Here is a 26689-nt window from a genome sequence, read left to right on the forward strand (position 1 = left end):
CTGATTCATAAGGATTGTCTGTGCTGCTGTCTTTTACCAGATTTGGGCTGGAATATGCCTGAGGGGCAACATGGAGTCTCATGCCAATATCCTAGATGAACTCTCTTAAGTAAACCAAATTTATTTAGTTTCTCCTTAAACACAGAGGTGTTTTTTTATTTAAAGAAAATTATTTTTAAATCTTCTAAGAAATGCAAACTAAACCAATAAAAGTGTTATATGCACTCAGACATTCAAATGCTCTCTTTGGCAGAGCAACAGATAATTTAAAAGTGTATACTTGAATATGAGGAAGAATTCCCCTCTCAGAAAATGCAGTAGGCTATGTGTATGAAAAAAAGCCTGTTGCTAGTTTGGCTGGTTTGAATGTAAAGCTGTCTTCTGGTACAATGCACACTATTTCACTGCCAGGCTGAAGGTAACAAACACTCAAGTATTTCTGAGTCTCCTCATTTTTATTTTACTACATAAAAATGATGACTGTCAGTTTCGAATAGTAAAATGCCTTTGTTTTCAGGTAGGCAGGTATTTTGCTTCAGAAGTTCTGTGATAAATCATCAATTAAAAATTCAGAGCATTTGATTGACCTGCCAGAGATCCAAAGTTACTGCAAACCAGGAAACAGCTTTTTGTAGTTTGTCCAAAAAGCTTCAGCTGGCTGCTAAACATTAAAAGTGCTTGGAAAAAATGCTTCATTCATAACAAATGCAGGCACTGCTTACATGACAATGTGAATGTGTTTAAACTGGAGATGTGGGAGAGTGTTTTCCCTGACATCTTCTTTTAAATTTTTTTTTTTTTAAGACAGATTCTTCAGTCAGATGCTTGACCTTTTTGCCAGTTTGTATTACAGCAGAGTCTAGAGACTGTAGCTGATACAATCTGATCCACTGATTTTGCAGATAGTGTCTGATTCCTGTAAGCAGGTGAGCTTGACAGTGGAAAGTAGAGCAGCCCATAACAGAGCTTCCCCCAAAGCAGGGGGAGGATAGCATTAAAATAATTTTTGAAATTAAGGCCTCAAGCTGTAGCAGTGTCCCAGCCAGGTGATCTTGCTGTATTTTTAGATAGCAAATCTCTGGTCTCTTTGATTCTTTACTTGCTGAAATCTATTTTAAAAGCTGAAGTAAATATTTGAATGTTTTAAATGTTGATGTTGGCCAGCCTGCTAGAAGTGTTAACTCTGTAAGCAAGCACATACCTTGTGTCTGCTGTCACAAGGCATGATACCTTTATGTGGTTGTAGTGGAAGAAGGTCCTTTTCACTGCATATACATGTGAAATTATCTGCACTGCCCTTACTTTACAACTCCTCTTTTCCAAAATCATGCTTCTAGAAGAATTTTCAAGGCAATTGTATGTTTAGTGGGAGCTATGTGAGGGTAAATATCAGCATGTGAGTTTGCTGTCATCAGAGTGAAGCCAACTGCCTATCTGTCTGCTTTAGTAATGCAGTTGATAATTACTGATGTAGCTAATGGCATCAATATTTCTAACTTAAGTACACCCAGCTGCTTTGAGCTGCTGAGAGGATATCTATGTTGCTTTGCAAGGTACAGTTGGTCTTCCAAAACACTCCTAGAATGGGAACTAGCTGAAGCTAGCTGGTTCTACAAAAAAAAAAAATTCTGGTGGTAGAAGCCATATGCACCATTGTACTGTTCTTGTAGAATACTTGCGTGCTCATCTTCTGGTGCTACAGTATGTCTGCTACTATTTGATATTAGTATTGCTACTTTTTCTTCCTGTCTGTATGATGTGTGCCTTTTGAGTTACTCTGTTGTCAAATGGTAAAGCAGTGTTAGAGTATTTTTGTACAGCAAATCTGCACTTTAGGGAAAACATTGCTTGGAGAGGGAATTTCCACAATTCAATTTTCAAGTAGGATTTTAAAATAATTATAAGGTTTACAGTATGAAATATTTTAATGCAGCATGCAAACTAAAGGGACACTTTATTTTAGTCTATTTTTGTATGTAATATTTTTGTTATGTAAAAGAGCCAAAACCAGAGCCACAATATGTCTTGCGAAAATAGCTTTTGGGTTTTTTCTTTCAATTTGAAAGAACCAAATACAGCAACTTGAAACACAGCCCTAGTTCACCAGAGGAACCCACTTCTGTATTAAAAGCATGATTGCTTTTTTCATACCAGCTTGATTCAAATTTGAGCTCTTCTCAGCTGTCTTTCTGGTAAATGTTCCAATTCCCTCTGTTCGGTGCTTAAGTCCCAGTGCAAGCAGTTATCGGAAACTGTTACAGTAAAACATGTCCAGTGCCTGCCTCACCTCTAGAACATACTTGAAACTAAATCTGAAAACCAAAAGGGAATGTAATTAAAGCTGACTTTTCCTAGTAGAGCAGCATTGAATGTATTTATCTTTTGAAGTCTGGGAAGATCGGTGTCATTACACTTTTATATAAACCCACATGCCATGCATGTTCAATATTTCTGGAAGGTCAGTTATTAGTTCTGAAACTGTTTTCACAGGGAGTCTCATCTCCAAAAGAGTAATAGTTCTGATATTGGAAATGTGCTTTAAAAAAATGGAAAACCAAAATGGTGTATCTTCACTGTAGAGTGAACTTTTAAACACAAAACTATCCGTTTTAAAACTGTTATTTGAAAACGATACTTTTCTTCATCCTCTACGCTGGGGTTAGGTTCTTTATCATGTTATTACCCAAGCTGTCAGCAAAAGGAACAGTAGTGCTGGGATCTTGTGTCCTATGTAGCCATCTGTGTTGGGAAGACAGTTGAATTTGAATGGCTGCATGGTGCCTGACCAAAGCAAATGCTTTTATGCATTTAATTCCTTTTGAAGGCAGTAGGATACAGTTAATGTTTTAAAACAAAACCTGAGCTTGAGGCCCAAAATGCTGCAGCAGATGAAAGAATGTGCAAATGTCCATTTTAAAGTGGCAAAAGAATGACTTGGCATTGACTCAAGTAGCAATCATTCCTGAATGTGTTTTCCTGTGCAGACAGGGAGGGGGAGGGAGGTAGGCCTGGTGGAAATTGTGGCCATCCCTCATTTTGCAATGTGTATTAGTAGTTGAGTTGTGTTTAAGCACAAAGGATGAAGATTAAAAAAAAGAAAAAAACCAAACCACAAAACAAACAAAAAACCCAAACCAAAAACAACACTCCAAAACCTGAAAGATGTTTAAGGAAAGTAGGATCACTTATATGGATAAAACTAAAAATGTAATGAATGTTCAGTAATGCATTTGAAATACATTTGCTGAATTAAGACCAAAAGGATTTATGAATGGTAATTTTTCTATATAGGATTGCTTTTTTTATTATTTTTTCTGTCTGACTACATGAATTCTGAGCTGTTTCCAAGTAAATATTTCTTTACGCCATAATTCTACTTTTCTGAAGAGAATCTTGGTTAGCAATTCTTTGCCAAAGCAAGAATTTTATTCTTTAATACCCAACAAACATTTTTCTTTTTATGTTGCTTTAAAATGCTTTCACTTTTCTTTTCTAACTCTGAACTTTCCTCTGTGTGGCTGCCTCTGAGGTACTATTTCAGGTATAGTTTGGCTTTGTTTAATTTGCTTCTTCAAAACATGCATGCAAGTAAACTGTCCCAAAGTGTTAACATCAGCATCATTCCATCTATAAGCAAATCTTTGTACATGAATAAGTGTTACGTAGTAATTGGTCACACAGTAAGGCATTTGTGCAGTGGTGGGTGATGTTAACTATCAAAAATGCTTAAAACTGTTTCCATTTTCTTTTCTACCCAGGAGATGAAATTTATCAGGACATTTTCCGTGACTTTTCTCAAATGGCATCAAATAATCCAGAGAAGCTAAACCGTTTCCAGCAGCCAGATTCCCAGAAGTCTTAAGTGTCAAGAACCTGATCCTTGTAGTGCAAGTTGTTTGTGGTTTTGTTTTTTTGTTTTTTTTTTTTTACTTTAACAGAATGAATTCCATGCATTTGGTTAGTTTGGATAAAATGACCACTCTAACGTAGCTTTAGGTTGTGGTAGCTGGGGGAGTAGGAGTTGGTTTGTGTTCTACAGGACATATACCTCAGCAGCTGAAGAAAATGTTAGAAGGAGCAGTACCTGCTAGCTCAGTATAAAAGCAGTTCCTTTTAGCAAGCCTGAAGCTTGTCTGCAGTTTGTACACAAAGCCAGAGCATCGCTCAGGATGGTCAGACCACCTTTGCTCTCTGGTGTTACCTACTGTCTTCTCTTTCCCTTTTGCCATAAAGAACGTGCCTCTGACAGGAAGGTCTGGGTTGCATTTTCTGGGATTGTTTGGGAGGGAAATCAGGTAATAACTTCCAGAGTTGTCCTTCTGTATGTGGGCCTGTAACTTAACCAATTCTCTTGCTCCTACACTGATTCTAGTTAAAGGTGGGCTATTAGTAACAAGACATGGTAACTCCTGCTCTTCCACAGCTCTTTCATAGTGGAAGCTTTAACACCAGGATGCCCTTTATGCTAGTGGCTGCAGGTCAGTCACAGTAGGTAGCTGTCCTGGAGGACCAAATTTTTAAGAGCAATCTATTTTCAGTTTTTTGTTTTGTTATTTTTGTGTTTTGTTTCGTTTTTCTGGGCAGCAAGAACATTTTTAAATGAGTATGTGGAACTTTTCATGAAAAATAAACTTAATCCTTCTGTATACAATGTAGGGTTTTTTTTTTTTTGGTAGCATTTTGACAAAAACTTGAAATTTGACTCATCAAAGTAAATTTTCACCCAATGGAGATTGTGTAGAATAGTTACAGGAAGGCTGTTCATCTTTTTGCTGTTCTCACTACTAGCTCTAAGATAAATATGTAGAATCTCACATGTAATGGAACCACCCTAAATTTAGGGCAATCAGTCCTTTCTATCAGGAAGCAACTTCCTTTATATAATCTGCAAAGATGTGTATGTGCACAAGAAAACCTAGGAATTTTGCTACATATTTTGGCCAGGTAAAAAAGGAGAGCAGTCTCCAGCTGTACTGTGGGCAGCAATGCAATTCCATAGTGAGCTGCACTCTGCTGTTGTGCATGCATAAACTTATTTAATACCTAGGTAATCACCTGAAACCTCAAGCCAGCAGATGCAACTATTTGTCCTTTTTCTGTCCTATGGACAAGTTCAGGAGAATTTTTAGGTAACATAGCATCAGTTTGAGTTTTTAATAATGCAAATAGCCATTGTGCCAACCTGCTGTTTAAATGTAGTTAGGAAATGAATTGGCTTTTCTCCAAGCTGGCTAAAATAAGCAATAAAGGGGGGGGGGAAATCTATAAACTATAGTAAAATTATACTTTCTGGCACATTAAATATTAACATAGTCCAAATATTTATAATTTTGCATAAAATGTATGATAGTGCATCAAACCTGGATGATTATTGCTGCAAAGTTAATAATGCTCTAGAATTGTCCAATAGATTCTTTTTCCAAGCAAAAGAATCATAGAAAACAATTCTTGGTTCGTGTAGTCTAATTATGCAAGGAAAAGCAGATTCTGCCCATTAGCCTGAATAGTAGGAAATGTAGAAATATCACCTGTAAGCAGTAATTTCTAGAGAGGAGGTTTTGAAATTGCTGTCTATGAAATGCTAATGTAGTTCCTGCTCTGCAGTATTTAACAGCAGTGGGTGTTTTAGTAGATCTTAGAGAAAGCAAAGCTCCCTGTGTACGGATGGGACAATGTAAAATATGACTGTGTAGTATACATTTTAGGCATAGTTTTTTCTTAAGATGGTGGATTTTGTTTGTTGTTTTTTTTTTTCTAGCCTGCATGACAGGCAGTATTTAGCATGGCTGGCTGTAATGTAAAGCTACCTAAAGTTTGATGGCATAATCGCTTAGTCCATGCTGCTGGAAAACTGTCCAAGAGACTTTTCAGTATCTCTACTGGTATTCTCCTTCCTAGTCATGAAAATCTATGACAAATTTTGCAGGAAAACTTCCTGTAGACCAAAAAAATACCCCAGAAGTTTCTTCCTTGTATCTCTGCAGATCCACATACTGCATTCCTGATTTTTTACCTGTCTGGGAATCAGTCTGTTTAGGCTAAGGACTAATGACGTACTTCATCCACAGGTCATGTGTACCCACTCCTCATCAGGAGCTCTGGACTTTCAGGGCTTGACGGAGTATGTCTCTCTGATCCTACAGCCTCATTGCCCAGTCCTTTTAGGCATGCTAGGACACCCAGTATCAACTGCTTTCAGGTGAAGCTTTTTTCAGGTCAGGTGCAATATATGGTATGTTACTTATCAGCAAAAATGAATGTACTGTTAAGTTACAGAAAATGTGTTGAGGGCTTAGTCCTACCAGCCACTGGCAGGCTCAGTGCTTCAGGGCCTCTAACTCACAGGATTCAGCCCTCTGTAATATGCAGCATGATTATTGCCAGGGCTCTGAAGATCTGGAATCCATATGGAGTTGTAACTCAAGTGCTAGTTTTTTACTTAGTGATATTTGGAAACTTCCATTTTTATCACTATATAAACCTGAGTGTGACTAACATAGTAGACAGGCTCTAGTGTAGGCTCACATCTTGTATTCTGTACCAGGTAATGGAAAGCCTCAACTCCAATTCATGTTTCTCTGTATGAAATATACTAGGTCTTAATAGGTGAGGTTCAAAGCAGTAGATTCCTAACAACTTCCACGTGGATTTTTAGTAATTTACTAGTCAGCCCATGAAAAGATTTTTCATAATATTTTTCCTAGCCAGAGATAGATCATGTGTTCCAAAAATCCTTTGGAAAGACAAATAGCAGGAAGCTCAACATACATCCTAGTGCATTTGAATTTCAGAAGTGTAATTTACTTCTGTTGAATGAAATGGTCTGTGGTGTTTCCTTAATGGTCTCTATTGTTTTGATGACTCATAAGATTTCCTATTCTACCTTAGTATTGGTACAGTGCATATAAACTTCTGAGTTGCCATACCAAATTATGCCACTGAATTATATTAGATATGCTGGAAATTGTTCTCATAAATGTGTGTGAAGGTGACAGATGATAGTTCTTCTTTGCTTTCACAAGCTGCACATACTGGAGCACATTTCAGTTGTCCATTAGTATGTTATGGGCTTCATCCTTCCTTACCAGTTAGGACCTAATCCAAGAAGCCGCTGAGATTGGTGACAGGCTTTCCACTGATTTCAGAAGCTTTGGATTGTGCCTTTCATGGTGTCTAATGTTAGTGTGTTGAAGGATCCTGTGTCACTACTGCATTTTTCACTCTGTGCTATATCTTACCTGTTTATATACTGAGCTGAAAAAGTTTTAGAAAATGCAACCAGACCTTCCAACTGCTGTCAGAAATCCCCATGTGAGAGGAAGTTTCTCTTGTTTCCCAGTGTGACATAAATACCTGTGTTGTCAGGTCATCAGAGCTTTCCTCAATAGGTCAAAAACTTTGTAGCACTAAAGAAAAACCTGAGAACTAGAATAAGCAGAAGGTTGCTATGATGTTTCTAGGACTTTGGCATTTCTCTGCAGCCATCTGTTTTAAAGCATGGATGTTAACACTGCCTCTTGATCACGAGAATCTCAAATGATATAGTGACTAGAACATGACCGTTCAATAGAATTAAATTACATGTGAGTACTGAGGACATGGTATTTTCACACTGCCAAAAGGACTGAGCTGATTATTCTGATTATTTAATACACTGAAAAGTATTTTGAGAGTCAGTTTTGCAAACTACCATCTCTGCCTATTCACCGCTGGACACTTTTCCTGAGTTAGTTCATGCCACTTGGTGGTGCAGCCTGCTGGCCGAAGCCCTGCTGTCTGGCTTGCACAAAAGCACATCTTTTAAGCAGGGACAACTCCAGAAAGGGCAGTACTGGGGAAAAGTATTGAACATACCTCTTTGGTATATCCCCTTTCATACACTTACTTTATCTTTCTGCATATCCAGTGTTTTCTTGTTTCTCTTCCCATGGAAGGAGATGATAGAGGAGGAAAAATCCCACTCCCTTTTCTGTTAGCATCCCACATTTCCCACGTTTTGATAGCAATCACTGAGAAGCCATTGTTTCCTCAAGCAGAGGATACTGTCTGAAATAATGAACTTTTTTTTCTTCTATCCAGGTGTCTTTCTGTACTTGGTATTTTTTAAGCATTCCAGCAGTAAAATGTTTGTGTTCTCCCATGCTTTCTTCCCCCTTAAACTGTACCTGTAAAGAATGTATAACCAGCCCTAGTTCACATCTTAATGAATCTGTAGACTTTGTATCTAGAACTTGAATGTACTTCCCTGTAGTTTGTCATTGTAAATGAGAAACGCATTATTGTCCTTCCCTTTGTAGTTAATCGACTGTACATGCTGTAAGGATTGTAAATACTGGACTTGATTAAACCTTTGTATGCTGTGAGCGGACTCGGTCCCTGGTGGGCGGCGCTGGGCGGGGAAGGGCGGCTCCGCCCCGCCATGGCGGCGCTGGGCGGGGAGTGGGGGCCCCGCTGCCGGCATGGCGGCGACCGGCCGGGCGGCGCGGGGCTGGGCGCGCTCGCAGCCGTGCGCCCTGGCGCTGGCCGCCGCCCTGGCTGTCTGCGCCTTCTACTACCTGGGCGGTGGCGGCGAGACCTTCTCCAGCGCCACCCGCCGCCTCCGCGCCACGCCGCCAGCTCCGGCCCACCGCCACCCGCAGCGCCCCGGCGGAGGGGAACCGGCGGGAGGAGGCCGGGACCTGCACCTCCTGCTGATGTTCACCAAGGCGGAGCGGAGCCCGGCGCTGCGTTCCAAGGCGCAGGCTGCGTTGAGGTCCCTGCTGCGGCACGGCCGGCTGGGCGGCGGGGACGCGCTGCACCTCCACCTCGTCACCGACGGCCCCAGCCACGACATCGGCCTGGGCCTGCTACGGGACCTGCTGCACGGCGCCGCCTTCCGCCACCAGGTGCGGTGCGAGCGCACGGGCGGGGGCCGGCCGTGCGCTGTGGGGCGGGCCGCGGGGAGTGGAGCTGTGGCGCTGCGGGCCTGGCCTTGGACGCCCCGCGGGATGCTGAAGCCCGCGGACCTCCCGGGGCTCTCGTTTACCGGCCCCTCTCTGCCTGCTGCTTTCAGAAGGAGCGAGCGCGGGCTGAATAATGAGAATATCCCCGGGAGTCAGATGAAGCAGCAGTCGAGTGAAAAGAAACTTTCCCAGCTGACAGCACTTGCTCCAGCTCCCTAGGGAGGGTGTGTGCTTCCATCTCCTTCCTGTCTGTCGAATCTTTTGAAGGCCTTTTTCTCTGTGACCACAGCTGTGCTCCCCGGTGCCGCTCAGTCGTTATGGGGCCTAGGACTGGGTGGCTGTGTCGCCTGGGAACACCTCTGGCAAACGACTTCTGCCGGAGCAGTTGCTGTGAGTAGTGCTGCTCCTCTTCTGGAAACTGCCTTGACAGTCCTGGTTCAGTGTCTCTGCACAAGGACCACACTGTGTGCTAGTGTATACGTGGCTTTCTAAGTGGTCCTGGAGAACTGATCAGAAAAGGCTGTCACCCCCCTGCTAGCAGCTCTTGAAGAGGGGAATGGAGAGTTGGCAAAGGCTTGGGAGTGCTCCCGCATGGGAATTTTCTTCCAGTTACCAGCCAGAGAAACAGACTGGTCTCCCAAACATGCATTAGGTGCAGTCTATGCAAGGTCAGGCTTTCCTTCATGGCAAACAGGTAGATAAAAACTGGGGGAGTGTTGAGTCCAGAGGCTCCCAGTACCTTGACTCTCTTATCCTATGGTTCTGCAGTATTGCTTTGAGGCATCCTCTACTTCTGATGTAACTTTGTTTCTCATCTTTCAGATATTAAATATCAGCTGACTTCTGCTGAGATGAAAGCTTAACATTGTTCCTATAGATCATTTGTTGGTAAATTGTCCCATCTCTCCTTGATCAGCACTTCACTAGTGCTGGTGATCAGTCAGGTCACATATCTGTGGTGGGTAGCCTGTACCATGTTGGCAGTGCTCAGCTATCTGGGAGGGTGTGCACAGCTACCTTCAGGAGGATTCCTCCCCATGGCGGTGGAGTGGACAGATGGTACCCCATGATGGTGTGGTGCAAAAGCCTAGCTCAGGTTTGTGGTGTTGTGCCCTCTGGCATAGGGGGACCCATGGGCCACCATGGTGTGCAGATCCCTTACACATATTCCTCTGTGTGTATGGCTGCCTTACTGCTGCCTGCTCTTCTCAGAAACCACATTCTTCTGTAGGCAGCCTTGTCGGTATTGTTTCTCCAGGGGAACATGGGCTTGTGAGTGTTGCATGAGATGGGAGCATGAGGTGATGTGTCTGTTGTGGAACAGGCCTCTGCAGATGCTTCTGGGCACACGTAAAGCCTGTCGCCATGCCTTGGTGAGTAGGTCTTTTGCCAGAAATTATCTGCTGTGTGTAAGCAAGCAGTGTGGTCAGGAGGCTCAAGTGAGATTCCACTGAAGTCTGCTCAGTGACACAGCTTCTTCCCTCTCTCTTGGCAAAGCCTGATGTGTCCTGGTTTCATTAGGTAGCATGTGACTGGTAGTGCACTTCAGATCTGTTCACTTGCTGGTTTTAGATAAAGTGCTCAGTACAGAGAAGAGGCTTTGCCTGCTCCTCAAGTACACAGCCATGCCCCTAATGCTGGACTACCTTCTGGGAGGCCAGCAGGTGACAGCGCCTCTTTGTTCATGCTGTAGCCCACCCCATTCCTCCTCTTTGTCAGCAGGAAACCCTAAATTGGACCTTAGGTGGTGCCAAAACATTGAAGGTGGTTGATCTGGTGCTTAGGTAGCGCCATCAGTAACCCATCCCCATCCTGAAACCTTTTCTTTCTTGGTTCTCTTGGTGTCCCCAGAACACTCTCTTGGTTCTTGTGTTGTTTTCCTAGAGCAAGCCTAGAGACAAAGCTTGGTGAAATGCTGAGGGCAGCTTGATCTGCTGAGGCAGGACTGATAAAAACCCTGAACTTGTTCTTGATGAGGATGTGATTCTGGTTCTGCTTTTGTAGCTGTCATTTCTCTGCTCCCCTAGCGGAGTTGGGTCCTGTGTTAGAGCAAAAACCAGGGAATCAGACCCAGATCCCAGCGTTGGGAAGGTAAAACAGGCCACCTCTGATCTCTTCCTAAGCAAGTGTGGGAACCTTCAAAATCTAATGGAAACTGAAACTGCTGGCTGCAACCTGCCAGGACAGCGTGCAGAGGGGCTGTGGGGTGCAGTGCAGTGGGGTGTCGGGGAGCAGCTAGAACTCTGGGCCCTCCCTGCTGGGCAGGGTAGACTCGCACTGTTCCAGTGCTAGGGCAGTCGTGACGTGGGTTGATTGGTATGTAAGTGCCTTAAACAGCTGTGTCCCAGATGTGGAGCTGGGAGTGCAGCATGCCGCCAGTGAGCAGCAGATGGAGCTGGTGCTCTGCTTTGTGCCTGCGTGGCTTTTTGGCATGGGGTGGAAGGCGGCAGCATGGAGGAAGTTGGCCAGGAAGCACCCCGGAGCAGCAGGGATGGAGGAAGGACTTGTGGTGTGCTGGTACCCAGCCAGGCCCTGCCTGTGCCTTGTCCTCCGAGCCCTGGCTTGTGAAGCTTCTGCTGTGCTTTTACCGGGGCTGTTATGCTCACAGTTGCAGAGAATGTGTCCTTTCCTGTGTCTCTGCAGCTTCTGCTTCCTGGCAAGCAGGAAGTGCCCAGGAGCAAACCTGGGCACGTCTCTGTGGCCGACATTGTGCTTACAAAGAGCCCTGACTTGGCTCTTTTCCTGCAGCATAGGGCTGCAGGCTCTCATTCCTTGTGCTGATTCGTATCACTTATTTATTCCGTTCCCCTCTCAGGATAAAATTAACTGCTTTGCTCCTTGCTCTTCCTGGTTGCTTGTTTAGATTGGCCCCATGAAGGATGCTGCAAAACACCGACTCCTCGGCGGGTCTGGAGCTGTGTGAAGATATGCTGGGGGCCACGTAACCGAGCTGCTGTGACCTCATGCTTATGAGAGAGCTGCTGAGATACTCAGCATGAGGAAGGAAAGTTCAAGAGAAATGAAATGTGGGTGGTTTTCCCTAGTGAATCAACTGAAAGGATCTTTTCTCTGTGCAGGACATGAGTTTGTAAAACAGCTTGCACAGGAAACCCCCAGAACTTTCTTTTCTTGACGTCCTCAGCAAATGTGGATTTAGTGACAGGGATTTACCGAAAGCTGCTACACAAATAAATAATGAAGTACAAAATTAGCAACAGATCAACAAGCTGTGCTAAAGTCAGCAGTGGGCAGAAGAGAAGCCCTTGCAGTCCAGGAGAGTCTGGCCAGCCTGTGGCTGCAGAAGGAAGATTCAGCTGCTCAGGAGTTTGCTTTGCAGAAGTGTCTGACCCAAGTGTGGGCAAAAGACACAAAGTTTCCTGTTTTCTTTGGCAGGGGAGGGAAAGCAGATGATGCTGTGGCTGGAGTTTCAGGAGTCGTTTTCTCATGGTTTTTGTCTACTGAGGTTTTGCTTTCTGCTCGTTTCAGAGGTGACTGGAGTTCACCTGACTTTTTCCTTTCCTCCTGCTCAGCTGTTTCCTATGTGCTGTGCAGACCTCAGGTGACCTTTACTGGATGTGGTAGGGGAGTTCAAAGTATTTCTCCTCCATGCTTCTCCAGACTGGCCAGATGCCAAAGCTGTACCTGCTCAGCTGGGCTGCAAGGAGAGCATTGTGTATCCCAGTAGTGGTGCTGGTGGTGCTCAGCTGTGTGCACAGGCCTTGCACCTGTAGAGCAGTGGTGTTTTGCTGTGTTTAGTCACCCAGGATCACTGCTGGCAGTAGCACTTGGTGCTGCCAATCTGCCCCCTGCAGCAGTGCTGCCACTGCTAATGGCTTGGCAGGGTTGTGGCGAAACACTGCCCTCCTCCTACAGGTAATGGAGTTTCTTGCCCTGCAGTATCCCGGGGAGTGTGCTGTGCTATCCAGAGCCAGGTGTGCCTGCTGATGAGCTCTCCCAGTGCACTTTCCCAGTACATGGTGTTCTGTGGTTTTCCTCCTGTCCTCCTGCAGGCACTTGGCCCCAAGCCCAGCAGCCAGGGCGGCAGCAGCACAGCTGCTCCAACAAGGGACATGCTGGCTGCAGAGACTACACAAGGGCTCTGCTACAGCTGACGGCAAGGGCCAAGGATGGACATTTGGGGTGTCCACCCCACAGTCTTTTGGGACTCTGCTGTGACTGCCCTCCAGCAGTATCCTGCTATGGGCTTGGCTGTTGTACCACGGTCAGGATGGGCGCATCACTTTGCCTTGTTCAGCATATCGCAGGTCCCACCTCCAGTGAGCACTGCTCTGATGTGATAGCACTTTGAGCAACATGTTCTGCAAGAAGGTGTGGGAGGAAGCTCTAGACTGCTCACTGTCTCCATCTCTGCCAGCCTCACTCAGTGTCAAAGCGGCCCCTTGATCGTGCCATACAGAGGATGGTCGATGTACCAGCTCAGGCTCCAGAGCTGCTTTTTCCTCTGAAGCACTTTACTTCATTTAGGTTGTGGTTTGGTTTTGTTTGCTTTTTAAACGAGGTAAATGCTCTGTCCTGCATGTTTATAGTGCAAGCCTTCCTGCTCTTTGAGCAGGTGAAGTTGTAGTAGAGAAAAGCAGTGAAACCATAGAACTGTTGATCAGGTTTGTTTGGAAAGGACCTGTGAAAATCATGGGGTTAAGTTTTATGCTGAAGGCAGGGCCAGCTTGGGCAACTGTCTTGATACCCCTCAAGCAAGAGATATAGGCTCCACTTTCCAGGATTCAAGTACTGCTGCAAAGTCATGTCCTCACTGATCTTTAGTTCCTGTGGGGCTCTTCCTGCTTTCCCTGGCCTGGAGAAGGCAGTACGACCTCAAGTCTCCACACTCAAATTCCTGCACTCCCCCTCATCCGCTCCAGGGTCGTGTCCCTCATCTCTGTTAATCACCCTGAAAATCCCTCTCATTATCTTGTGTGATTCAGTGACCTGTGTCCTTCTGTGTGTATGTGAAAATTCCTATTCATCAGACTTTGACCAAAATTAATTATAAACTTGTAAGATTTAAGTAGCTGACAAATAGCTGACATCTGCAGTTGCTCCTGTTTCTGGTCCACAGCCTGCACAGGTGTGGTGGGGCTGGTGCTGGTGCACAAGCCTCATCAGGACTGAGGGGGTGCAGAGCACTGGTGGCTGAGTGTGAGCAAAGCTGCAGCATAAGCAGTCTGAGATCCATCAGGAGAAGTTGCTTGTCTCTGCTCTAACTCCCCATGTTTGGATTTCTATCAGCAAGCTGTCACCCATCCTCCCTTTCCCCCTCCAGCCCTGGCAGGACGTGCTGCAGATCTTGCCTCCATGCTGGGCTGAGGTTCAGGAAATCTGAGCTGTGTCCCTGGCCGTGTCGCAGTCTGCCTTTGTAGCCAGGAACAAGTCCTGGTCCTCAGGGTAAGTGACGTGGTCTGGCTCGCCTCAGAAGGGCAGGATGTCAGAGGTTGGAGCAAACTGTCACCTCTTCTGATGGACTCCGTATGGGAGACTAGATAGGGAGTTGCATTAGGCAGTGGGAACAGACCAGAAAACAACACAAAACACTGAACAATTCTTGATTGTGTGAATGGATTGGAGTCCCTGCCCAGCTCACACTCATGGAATGGCTGTGAAAACGGTTCCTTTCTTTCCCTGCTGCACTTGGCTGGCTCTTGTGGCAAGGGGCCGGGACATTCGGGCCCCTTTGTGCAGCTGCAATGCCACCAGCAGTGTTTGTGCTTTGGCAATCTGCTCCCCTCGCCCTGCGCTGGTGCAGGCAGAGCAAAGGCAGCAGCTGAGTGGTGTCTCTGGTGTCTCTCTCAGGTTGTAGTCCATGATGTGAATGAGCTGACGGAAAAGCTGTTTCCAATCGTTGAAGCCATGCAGAAACACTTCAGTGCTGGATCAGGGACCTACTATAGCGACTCCATCTTCTTCTTGTCGGTTGCAATGCATCGCATCATGCCCAAAGGTAAGCTTCCACCGAGCTGCTGCAGCAGCTGCCTCTTGCCTCTGCACACAGATGTTACCCAGTGTCATCTGACGTGCAAAGAAAGTTAATAAACTTTTGGGGTGGGCTCCTAGGGTTTTCTGCTCCTTCCTGCAGAGTGGCAGACCCTTCCATCTAAGACTGCCTGTATCCAGATCTCCACTGGTGTGAGTGGTGAGAGATTTCCATGATGCAGTGCAGCTGGCCCTGCATTTGTGCTGTGAAGTAGTAGGAGAAAAGCATGCTTGCTGTGTGTGTTTGCAGCCCCCTTCCCCTTGGAGTATCAGCGGGAAGATGTGCCACATGCTTATGGTGTGGCTTTGTGCTAGCAGGCAGCAGTGGAGTGCAATTGTCCAGCTGTGGTGGGTTGAAAATTCCCCCCAACATCAAATTGCCAGACCAGCTCAGTTGGAAGCAAATGAAGCTGTATTTACAAGTAAAACTACAATCTACAATGAAATGCAATGAATATGTACAAAATATACAGTATTTACAGGTATTTACAATTGATAAACAGCACAAGAACCTCCCCTGGACAAAACCAGGGGAGCTAATAATAGCTTCCTCCTCCCTGTTCTCTTCCCTCTACCCTTCTGTACACAAAGGCACAAGAGAAAGAGCAGAGATTTGTTTTGTTAGTAGCTAGTCACAACAAAGCAATGCAGCCAAGGTCAGGAAAGCCAGCAGAAGCACCAACCAGAGCAGAGGAAGCAAGAAGAGAAAGATAGTTTACAGAACTAAGTTTTATGGAAGATACCTGTCCAATGGGATTGTTTAGAACTTATAATTATTTTCCTTTTTACATCCAATGGTCATTTATTTACACTCTACCACTTTCTGTTCAAGATCTGTGGAAAATTTTCTAGGCATAGCCTGAAAGTGCCACACCAGCCTTTCCTCTTGGCTTTAGTGAGCTCATGGAAAGCTTTGATGATTAGCAGCCACTGATCATTTCAGTTTCCTTACTGTGCTTCCACTCTGCAGTTACTGAATGTGGGAACAACAAATCTGCAGGAAAACAAGGCAGCGGGCAGAAGGGACTTGGCTCAGTTGATGCCATGTTTTCCTTCCCTAGCTGCACACAGGTGCTTCTCCTGGGACCAGCATGCTCTCTAGCCTTGGACTGGTCTCCCAACCCTTTCCTCAGAGCTCCCCCAGCCTTACATTTCCGTTTCTAGTGCTAGTGCCTGGGCTCTCCCTGCTGGCCACCTCGCCTGCCCGACGCAAAGGTGATGGCAGCATTCCGTCCTCGGCTGGCCACATGCCCTTCCTGTGCCACAGCAAGTGCTGGTGATGGTGGCATCGGGGAGTCCTGGGGTCTTGCTTACCAATACTCCTGCCCCAGGAGGAGGTGACCAGCTTTTTGAAGCTGTTTGTGGATGGCACACGGTGGTGGCCCGTTCTTGGATGCGTGTGTTGCTAAAATAGCTGTTCCCATGCACGCTCAGGCACAGTCTGGCACTTGCTGGCATGTGAACAGCTGTGACTCCTCTCTGCCCTTGCTGAGCCCTGTCCCACTTTCTCTGTTCCCAGTAGCTTCTGCCCTCTGCACTGGTTCGTGAGGCTTCCTCTGGACTTTCCCCTGACCTCCTGGCACAGCCATCCTACACAAGCTCATTTAACAGTGGGGCAGTGGTGTTTAACTTGCATGGGCAGGTGTTAGGGAAGAGCAGGCAGTGCTGCTTCATCCTCTGGGGAATGTGGGGTGAGGTGCTCCCATCCAACCCCCCACTGATGGTTGCTCTGTGGGCTCCAGCAAGCGTGCTGTGCTTCAGCTCCGTTCGCCCAGGGCCGATTGTGTTTTGTGTCTGGTGCTGTCTGCAGTGGGAGCGCTCTGAGGTGTGCTGAATGCAAACGGCAGCATTAGCGCTGGCTCAGGCAGCCCTCCCAGCTCCTTACCCTGTGTTCACCCCTGTCGTGCTGCCTGCCAGCCTGAAGCTGCTCTCTCTGACATGCCTGTGCTCAGTTTGTTAACCCACAGAGCTGTCTTGCCTCTTGGAAAGCTTGTTTGCTTTCCCTCAGCCTGCTGAGGGCATGGGATGTTTAAAGAGGCATTTTTACAGTTTCATGAGCTTAGTGTTTGTTTCAGAAGCTGCTAGTAAATCTGATTTATATTTCCCTTGCAAGGGAGGTCAGGTTTACTGTGCTGGGTGCCTGGTGATTTATGGGGCTGGCAGGGCTCCCTGGCCCCTTCCCTATGCAGCCAGCATGGGACAGGAGGCAGCAGGGGAGGCTGCAGCTCTGCTGCCTGCTTGCAGGCTCTTGGGTGCTGTGCTAATGGAACTGGGCTCCTGCTGCTCTCCTAGTTGTGACAAACCAGGCTCTACTGATGTGAAGAAGCTGCTTTGGTCAGATGAAGGAGAAAGGACTAACCTTCCTTTTTGGGCTGTATTAGTGTTTTTCCTGCTGTATTTCTGTGCCATTTCACCTGCCCTGCATGAAGCATCTCTTTGTGTGCCTCTGCAGACACATCTGGCTCCATAGTGTTAGCACCTTTCTTTTGTGCAAGCCAGATTTGGTTGGAAGCTTAAGCATCCTCCAGCAGAAATAAAAGCCTTGATCTGAATATTAAACTCTCTCATGTGTTTGTTTACAGTTGTATTACTCAGTCTAAAGTGATTTTTTTTCCATTATGAAGCAACCTTTGCACTGAAGTTGTCTGGCTTTAGTTTCCCAAACTTACCATTTTTTTGAAGGAAGGCATTTCTGTAGTATCATGACTTAGTGATTTGTTTGTAGCCTTGGTGTTGTGACAGGGCACTGGCTTTGCAGACTGATGGCAGTGAAAATTGAACTCCAGGATTTTTGTTCCTTTTGTGGAACACATGCTGTCTGTGTGCATATGGCACTGAGACTAAATGGGGGTTGCCATTCAGCTGCTCCGTCTGTCACTGTTGCTTGGGATCCTTGCCCAGAAATCTTCAGATCTAAACCTGCAGCTGCCAAACTACAATGTAATAGCTTCTTAGCTGTGTAAATCATGAGACTCTCTTGCCTTAAATGTCTTACATCAGTGGAGTTAATCTGATTTAAACCAGCTGGGGACTTGGTATGCAGTGTGCAGGGGTGCAGACTGCATAACTCTTGTCTGTGCTTGAGGCTCATAAATCCTGTTTTAATGCAGTCTGTCCAGGCCTGAGGAGCTGGAGGAGGGCTTGATGCATCACAATAGTTCTGCAAGGGAGAAGTGATGGGATAGTTACACAGAGAGAGGATGGGCAGAGTTCAGGCTTAGGAGCTGCTGCTAGGTTGAGTACAGTGCCAGCATAAAATGTTCTTGGGTCTTGCAGAGCAGTCCTAGGAACAAGACTTGGACAGTTTTACTTTCCACTTCAGTATGCCCATCTAGGGCTGGCTTCTCACTTCCCACCTGGCTTTGATCCCCCTAATCACTTGCTATCTTAGTTGTGTAACTAAAGAGTATCTGACAGGTTTTTTATTACCCTGCTTATGGACGTGTGAAGGAGGAATGTCTGGGCAGGTCTGCCTAGCAGACAAGATAATGGGACAGATTCCTGGTGTTACAGGAGAGGAGAGGAGGAGTTGCAGTGTCACAAGGGCAGCCTGGGGAAGTGTGGGCTCTCCAGGGAATTCTTGGACCAAGGCAGGTAGTTTTTAGGGAGAATTGTTTTACCAGCTGGGTGTTCCCAGCAGCCAGTGGGCTGAGGGAGAGACCAGCAGCTTGGTCAGAGCTTTGAGAACTGCTGTTTGGTGTTTGACTCCATTGGTTTTGCCGACAATGCTGCAGCAGGATCACTCGGTGGGAGGAGAGACAGAGCAAGAAGGGGAGTGGAACAGGAGGGAGAAGCAGCTTTGTGCTTTATTTGCCACCTTGGACAGAGTGGAGTCCATTAGCTAGGAGCAGCTTCTGAAACCTGGCTGGAGGTACTGTGTGTTACATGGAGTGAGGGTGTTTAGCAGCACTTAACTGAAGATAATATTTGACAAGCTGGATGCAGCAGGGTTTCCTGGCTGGTAAGAAGAGCTGGCAGTCTTCCTGGAAGGTAGCAGCATCTCTGAATGTGGCCTCTTCCTCACCTGGCTGCATGTAGGGGAGCTCTCAGTTTCTTTCTCACTGACCAGCCTAGCCTGTAGGCAGAGGCCCTGACAAAGGGTGGGAGATGAGCATGGGGTGCCAGGGGGCCCTGGGCTCTGCCGTGTGTGAATTTAGCCCTTGTGCAGCATGCTGCACATTCCAAGTGCTGCAGAAGCACTAACTTGTTAGTCCTGGCAGAGCTCTGGGTGGGCAGGAATGGGAGCATGGTTCTGCTTGCCTGCAGTGGTGGGATGCAGCTGAGCAGAGCCACGACTGGGATGTCTGCCTTGAAAGGGAGTGCCTGCAAGGATGGAGCCCTGCTTATGCTAATGTGGCTCTGGATCTTCACAGAGGCAGTGGAGGGAAGAGTGCAGGGCAAGGTGGGGTGTGACTGCAGTGTTTAACTCCACTAGTAGCTCTTACAAACATAAAAAGATTAGGCTTGGAGATCTCCAGGAAAAGCAGCTTGACAGGATGGTTCCTCCTCTTGTACAGCTTCTCTTCTGCTTTATCCCAGAGGTGACTCGTGTGCCTGTAGAAGGCACTGAGAGAGCCATTGGAAGGCATCTAGCTAATATCCAGGGAGAGAGGCAAATGCTGTTGGTTCAGCCTGTTTGAAATACTTTGAAGACATTGGATCAAGAAGGGGAAGAGAGCCAACTCCCTGTCTAGTTGTTTGAAAATATTGGAGATAAAATATTTGGTGAGGAAATGCTTGACCTAATTATCACAATTGAAATTGGTGAGGTGAGATACAGCCTAAATTACTAAGATTACTGGGTTGCAGTGCTTACAAGAGGTAATGGATAAGAGAAGTAGGAGCTAGGTGGTACTCCACTTTGAAGACTCACCCAGGGACTTGCTGACTTGAAAAAGCAGGAGCCTGGTCTGCAGGTGCATTGGATAAGGTTGTTCAACAGGTGCTGGTAAGGGAACTAAGCAGCAGTAGAAGAAGTAGCTATGTTTCTGTGTGACTAAAAGACTAGGAGAAAGGAGAATAGAGTGGGACTGGTCATTATGTATTGCTGAAACTTAGGGCATATCAGCCTGATCTGTTTGAAAGAAAACTGAAAGAGATTCAGAGAAGAACAGTGGCTTTTGTACAGGACAAATCTGGATGACTCAGGCCCTCTGCTCTGCGGGGGGCTGGCCCAGCAGGTAACAGTGCTGTCCATGAAACCGTGAGACAAGTGAGTCAAATGTTTGTGCAAGAGCTGGGGAGCATCAAAGTCGGTGAGAGGCAGGTTTAAAATAGGGTGCATCCATCTGTGGAGCTTCCCTGCTGCAGGATGCTGTAGACACTCTGCTGCCTCATGGAAGAGGAAAGCTTTGCAAGGTGCTGTGTGATAGACACCAAGCCCCGAGATCTCCCTGAGCTGCAAGCTGTGCAGGAGCGCATGGAGGAGGACAAAGCTGTGTGTGGTGGGGCAAGCATAGCCAGCTCCTGCAGGTGAACAAGGGGCACTGGGTCCTGGGAAGTGGCTGCTGACAGGGAGCTGTGCCACGAGCTTCACACCCAGTGCCTGGGTACGAGGAGTGAAGGGGAGGCGCAGTGGTCTCACTGGCCTCACACTCTGCATAGGGTGTTTCTCCAGCTTGTTATCAGCAGCTGCACTGATGATTAAGCATAGACCAGACTATAATGGTGTTCTTCTAAGCTGCCTGTTAATGACCAAGTGCCAGGCCCCTTGGAGTTTGGTTCTGTTTGCAGCAGGCTCCAGCTGCTGGCTCTGGCTTTGTCTCCCACGAAACTGATAGCAGCCTTTGACTGCTCTGGGAGTCCTGGCTCAGAGACAGTGGCCTCTGTGAGCATCAGTTTATGCTTTTCCCACCAAGCAAAGCTGGAGGGAGGGCAAAGGCCAAGAAGGAGGCTTTAGGAAACTAGTCTGCTTCTTAGAATGACACCTTGACAAGTCACTGTCTTCTGCTAGTGTGCTTCTGTGAAAGCAGGCAGGCAGCATCCTGAAAGCAGAGGCTGCATTCGTAGGTGTGTGTGCAGAGAGTTTGCCCCTGCAGCCGCAGCGCTCAGATCCTTAGTGCCCAGCTCGGGCTCTGCTGCCATGCAGGCTGCCAGGTGCCTGCTGCTGGTGTTTCCCCTCCACAGCAACTGTGTGCACTGCATATGGTGCATTAATCCTGTGTCACTCCATGAAGAAAGACCTCAGAGGTCTTTGAGGTGGAGCCCACCAGGGAGAGAGGGGGGAGCATCACCTCCTCTTCTTCCTCCTGTCATCTGCAGAGCAATTCCTGGTGTATGGTTCAGCTACCCCCAAAACTCAGTGACTTGTAATAAATTTGTGCTTGGAGAGTGCATCATTCCTGAGCCTTTCCTCTGGCTAAGCCTTGCCAGTGTTGCTGAGCACCATCACATCAGGAGGATGCAGAGATGCAGTGCTAGGAGGAGGGTGCCTGTGTCTCATTTGCTCCAGGCCTGATCATGTGTTACCAAAGTGGAGATGTTGTGAAGAGGCAGAGAAGACTGGGATCTGTGGTGGAGAGAGAGCCCCAGAGCCATGTGCTCCCAAGCTGCAGTTCCCGTGGGATGCTGCAGTAGCAGAAGGGTTTATATTCTGGCAAGAATGTTTCCATCTGTACAGGGGTGAAGGGAGAGTTAATAGTTTCTGGTGTGCTCTCATAACCTCCCTCCCTGCTTCGTGTCACAGCCACGTGAAAACCAGCCAGATTCCTTCCCCAGTCTGTCTCTGGGCTGTGCTCACTCATGTCAGCTCCTGGGATGAGGAGTGATGGATTTGCGAGCTATAGGGAGTGCAGTGCCAGCCATTGTTCCTTGCTGGAGCGAGCCCATTGTGCTGTGGGTGTTGGCTTTGGGGTGCTTTTTTTGAGCAGACAACAGCAGACCTCTAAATAAGCCCACCTCAGGTAGCCACCAGAGGCTGTGGCTTTGTAGGGGGCTCCTCACCTGCCAGAAGGAGATGATAACTGTGCCTGACTGTCTGCAGGATGTGCCTGTCCTGGCAGGAGAGCCTCTCGGCCCTAGCTCTGCTGCAGAGAAGCCTTCAGGATGGGCTGCTGTGGTGGGGGACACACAGATGCTGCTCAGCAGGTGCCTGGCAGCCCCCCAGGTGCTCTGGCATGGCAGAGGCCCCTTCCCTGCGGCACTGTTGCCGCTGGGGGCTGGCAGGACCTGCAGCCCCTGGCGGTGGTGTCACCTCTCATTCTTTCCGCTGGCTGCCCCTCACTGGGGTGCCACCATCCATTATTTTTGGATGTCCTAGATCTGTCAGGCCGGGGCAGGCGTGTGCAGCTCTTTCTCCCCTCCCTGCAGAGTGATGGGGTCTCAGCACCCAGTGCTGGGGGTGGATGCTGCCCTCCTCCCTCCCCAGCCAGCCCCATTCCCCCCTCCCCAAGGGGTGGGAGCTGCTGGGTGTCACCCTGCATTGGTGCCAGGGCTACTTTCCCCCACGGCCTTGCTCCCTGCTCTGCCACAGTTCATTAGAGCTTAGCAGGAAGAAACAAGGACAAAATCTGCCTGCAGCTCCTTCCCCCATGATGTGCAGTTAATCAAGACGTGAGCTTGTCCACCTTAATGCGTTTATTTTCCTGTATCTCCTTTTGGTTTCCCTTTTCACCTTACCCATTTGTTACTTCACAGCTTTCTATCTGCACTGCTTTGTAATTTATGACAACCTGGAATTAAACCTTATTTTGTCTGATTCAAAGGTTTCCTGCTGCTCTTCCCCCAGCTCTGAAAAGTGTCTTCACATTCCTCCCCCAGCAGCACTGTGTATTAAGTACACAGTAAGCAGCACTTCCAGCTCCATCCTGAAAACTGTCACATGCTCAGCAATGTCTCTGCCTTGGAGTCCAGTTAAGAGCTGAGCTGTTGGGCGCTGTTAAATATTAGTCCCTCAGATGCTGTTGGATTGCAAAGAGACACTTGAATGCACAGGAAAAATTAATTTCCTGGAACAAAGTGCATCCATCTCCTGATGAGTTTACCCCGTTCCTCTGGAGATGGGTGCAGGGTGTAGAGCAAGGCAGAGTAATGCTGCCATCAATACCTGGGGCTGTGGCTGCTGCACCAGACCCCTGAGCTCACCCAGGGGCCTGCCCTGCGTGGGTGGTAGTGAGGATTTGTCATCTGTTTCTGGCAGGCAGCTTCATTTTCTAATTAGCTGATAGGCTGGAATTGCTGTGCAGCAGCCGCTGCTCTGCTCTGCAGGGCACCTAATCAGTGCTGCTGGAACCTGCTTAGTGCCAGGCGCTTGGGCACAGCCCCCCTCGCCTCCTGCCCTTCCCCTGCACCCTGCTTGCAGAGAGAGGAGGCTGTTTGATGGGGGAGAGGAGCTGCTAGGCTGCCCCAAGGATCAGAGGCACCCTTGGCTGCACAGCAGAGGCGAGGACCTGTGTTTAAGCAGGCAGCTGGAAGGTAAGCTGTCTGCACCTTGGCAAGTCCTGCTGGTGCAGGACTTTGTGGGAACATCTTCTCTTGGGAGGGTGGGCTAGGTCCTAGGAAGGGGAACTACAGTCCCCCAGTTGCCAGCACACTGGCAGAAGCTCTGTGGAGCGTGTTGTGTGTGTGCCTAGCCCAGCCTCAGCTGCCTTTCTCTGGGCGAGGCTCTCCAGTGCTGCCAAGGTCAGGTGCACAGGCATCAGTGATTAATCCTGGAAGCAGAGGGGGAAACCTCTTGTGTGGAGAAAATAAGGCCTGGCAGAGGGAACACACAGCTGCAGAGGAAGCTGCTCACAGCCCTGCTGACAGCAGGAGGGAGAATGACCATGGGCAGCCAGCAGTGCAGGGGGTTGAGCTACACACAAGGAGACTGTAAGGAAGGGCAGGATGGAGAATCTGATGTGTTTGTGTAAATAAACCCTGGGCTTGTGGTGCTGGCATCACTGCCCACACTGCAGCTGCACTCACGCTGCAGCAGGGTCTTTCAGGGGTGGCTGTCTGCTCCTACTGGGCAGCACTCTCCAGAACCTGTTGCCCTCCCTGTGCCTTCACCCGGCCTTGGTGCTGGCTGTGGGAGTGGTGTTTTTGTTGGCCACATGTCCCTCTCAGCCAGCCAGGGTGGAGGATCCTGGTTTCGCAGCCAACACGGGCAGCTTTGCTGGGCTGTGCACTGCTGCTGCCAGGCACGCTGCCCACTGGAGCAGGGGCTGCTGCTGCCCTGCCCCAGGAGGTTTATTGCTTGGAGCATGGATCCAAAAGGCACTGCTGGTTCATCACAGCTCCTGCTTTCCGTGGGATCTCACACTGTTGTAATGGGAACAGCTTAAAAACCTTCTGGCTAAAAAAAAAAAAAGTCATCAGTAATCAGAGCCAAAATCAAAGTGATGGAGAGACGTGGAGGGCAAGCTGTCCAGGTGTGCCTGGTGTTTGCACACCACCAGACCTGGGCCCTCCAGCCCTGCTGACCCCAACTTGGAGAGCCTGGGCCTCCTGCCCACCATCTATGGGCAGTGCAAATCAAGTGGCAAAATGCACAGCCACCCTCCAGGCCCTTCCCAGGACCCCCACAGCAGCCCTGCAACATGCATTGCTGCAGCCAGCAGGGGACACTCCCGTCCCTTCACTGCAAGGTTAGTCACCCAAGCTGGCTGCATACAGCCACTGCTGTCTCTGCAGAAGGATCTCTGAGCTGCTATGCATCCTGCAGCCATCTGTCCCTGCCATTGCAAGGCCATTGTCCCCACACTATCTCTGGAGGATGAGAGGGCTCTCCTCTTTGTGTTGCTGCTGCTGCTGGCTCTGTGGGGAAAGGTCACACAGCATGCAAGGCACAGTCAGCAGTCCCAGCCATGTCCTCCTTGATCTTAATTCTTCTGCTCTGCGTGGGTGCAAGGTGCCAGCCTCTGGCCCCAGAAATTGCTGCTGTAATGCAGAGGAGGTACAGGGAGGTTGGGGTGCTTGTCTGACACATCAGAGGAATCTCTCCTCATTGGCATGGTGCACCAGGTCCTTGTAACCAGATTTGTTAGGACAGGTGGAGACCTCAGTACAGAGGATGGTGGGAGCAGAGTCAAATCACCACCAGCCTTGGTGACAGGCATCTGCCGCAGGAATGTGTGTGAGACTGGGGCACAGTGCAGCCTGGCAGGGCCCTGGCCTGTCACCTGCCATCCCACTGTTACCTGCAGCATCTTCACTGCCAGGCAGGATTTGGTTCTCGAAGGAGGGAGCTGAGCTAATGCAAGCCATGGCAAGGCTGCTTGCTGTGCAGCATCCCCACAGCCCCATCTGGGTCAGCCAAAGCAGCATTTCTCCCTGTGCCCCTCCACTGCTGCTCCCACTGCTGCTTGACTCTTCTGAGAATGATTTACGACCAGGGACTTACCATATGTTGGTTGGGTCGTCCAACTCACTGCTCTGGCTCCTGCCCTACTCTGTTCCTGCTGTGCTGTGGGGCAGGCCATGGGGTTAGTGCCTTCTGAGAAGGGACATCAGGCTTGCTGCAGAAGCTCCCCCTGCTAGTGGGCCTTTTGGGTGCTGCTTAGAGCATCAGACAACCTGCCAGTCCGTTTGATGCATACCCAGGGTGCCCACCCACATGTTAGCATAGCTCTGCTATGTCCTGGCAGAGGATACTGGGCAGTAGGGAACAGGGGAGGGACCTTGCTTACCTGTGTCCCCTTCCTGGGCTGAGGCTCTTGGGGGAAGGAGGGAGCACCTGCCCAAGAAGGGGTCTGCATTGTCATCTCTGCAGTCCTGCTCTGGGTTAACCTTGATTCCCCCATTCTAAGGCAACTGAGCCCTGGTGCAGAATGGCTTGGCCAATGGTGCTGCTTTCTCTGTCTTGGTTTCCAGCACCAGAGACCCTGCTGTAGGGTCACCCATTCCTGAGGCTTTCTTTCTCCTCCGGACGTGGCTGGAGGGAGGGTTTGAGCTGAGTGCAGGCAGCAGCCCTGCTGTGACTGCTGGTACAAGGCTGCAGTAAAACATTACGAGCGTTAAACAGGGCCAGCCTGTGCCGTAAAGCTGTCACGGCTAATGGAGATCATCTCCCTTCTGGGTGGCATAACTCCATGGCTGGAAGAGCTGGAGTTGAATGGAGCAGAGGGCAGCACACAGCATGGCAGAGTCAGGAAACTGGCTTGCAGACCACAACGCTGTCAGCCTTTCCCCACCTTTCCAGCTGGACCCCTCCAAGCAGTTTGTGCCGAAGAGAGCAGGCGATCCCTCCACTCCCTGCGTGGCAGCCAGGACAGATCACTTTGCCAAAGGGCAAAAGAACATGATGCATCAGAATTATTAGTGCTTGGCCCCTTGCCAGGCCCAGGCAGAGAAATCAGCTTGGGCATTCATCTGTCCGTGCAGCCTGCATCTGGCTGAGCAGCAGCAGTGTCACTCTTGCTCATGTTTTGTCTCAGTGTTGCAGTTCGTGCTTGCTTCGGGGAAAAAAAAAAAACCAACAAAAGTAGTTTGTGCTCTCTGGGTCTAATTTGTTAGTGGAGTCTCTCCTGGGGCGCTCTGCCACCAAGGCAAGGGAAGAGTGTGGGTGCTGGTGCAGGCAAGGCTAGGATCAAAGCTTCCCCCAAGCTCAGCTTTCATTCTGGCCTGTGATTAATTGCAGCTAGCACTCCTCTGTAATTTCAGAGAACAATTGGGTGATGTGCCTTGCAGCTGCTTTCATTGAAACCTGACAAGGCGTCAGAAGGCTGCTGCACACTGGGCTGAGCCATGCTGGGATTCTTCTGGGAACCCCATCCTTGGCAGTGCCTTGGGGAACTGTTTCTCTTGGGGTGAGCTTGTGCTGTAGGTCTGAGATGTTCTCC

The 26689-nt window shown here is 48.4% G+C and overlaps 2 protein-coding genes across 2 annotated transcripts in view; both read left to right on the forward strand.

The window, feature by feature from the left end:
- The window catches only part of ACAP2 (ArfGAP with coiled-coil, ankyrin repeat and PH domains 2), a 64555-nt gene extending 60693 nt beyond the window's left edge, over positions 1–3862 (forward strand). Inside the window, exon 26 of the mRNA XM_054385963.1 lies at positions 3759–3862. Coding sequence (XP_054241938.1) covers positions 3759–3862 — 104 coding nt within the window. The remainder of the gene's footprint in view (positions 1–3758) is intronic.
- Positions 3863–8459: 4597 nt separating this feature from the next.
- XXYLT1 (xyloside xylosyltransferase 1) overlaps positions 8460–26689 on the forward strand; it is a 34982-nt gene continuing 16752 nt past the window's right edge. Inside the window, exons 1-2 of the mRNA XM_054386053.1 lie at positions 8460–8885; positions 14751–14898. Coding sequence (XP_054242028.1) covers positions 8460–8885; positions 14751–14898 — 574 coding nt within the window. The remainder of the gene's footprint in view (positions 8886–14750; positions 14899–26689) is intronic.

Source organism: Indicator indicator, chromosome 13 (genome assembly GCF_027791375.1).
Source record: "Indicator indicator isolate 239-I01 chromosome 13, UM_Iind_1.1, whole genome shotgun sequence".
NCBI classification, from domain to species: Eukaryota; Metazoa; Chordata; class Aves; order Piciformes; family Indicatoridae; genus Indicator; species Indicator indicator.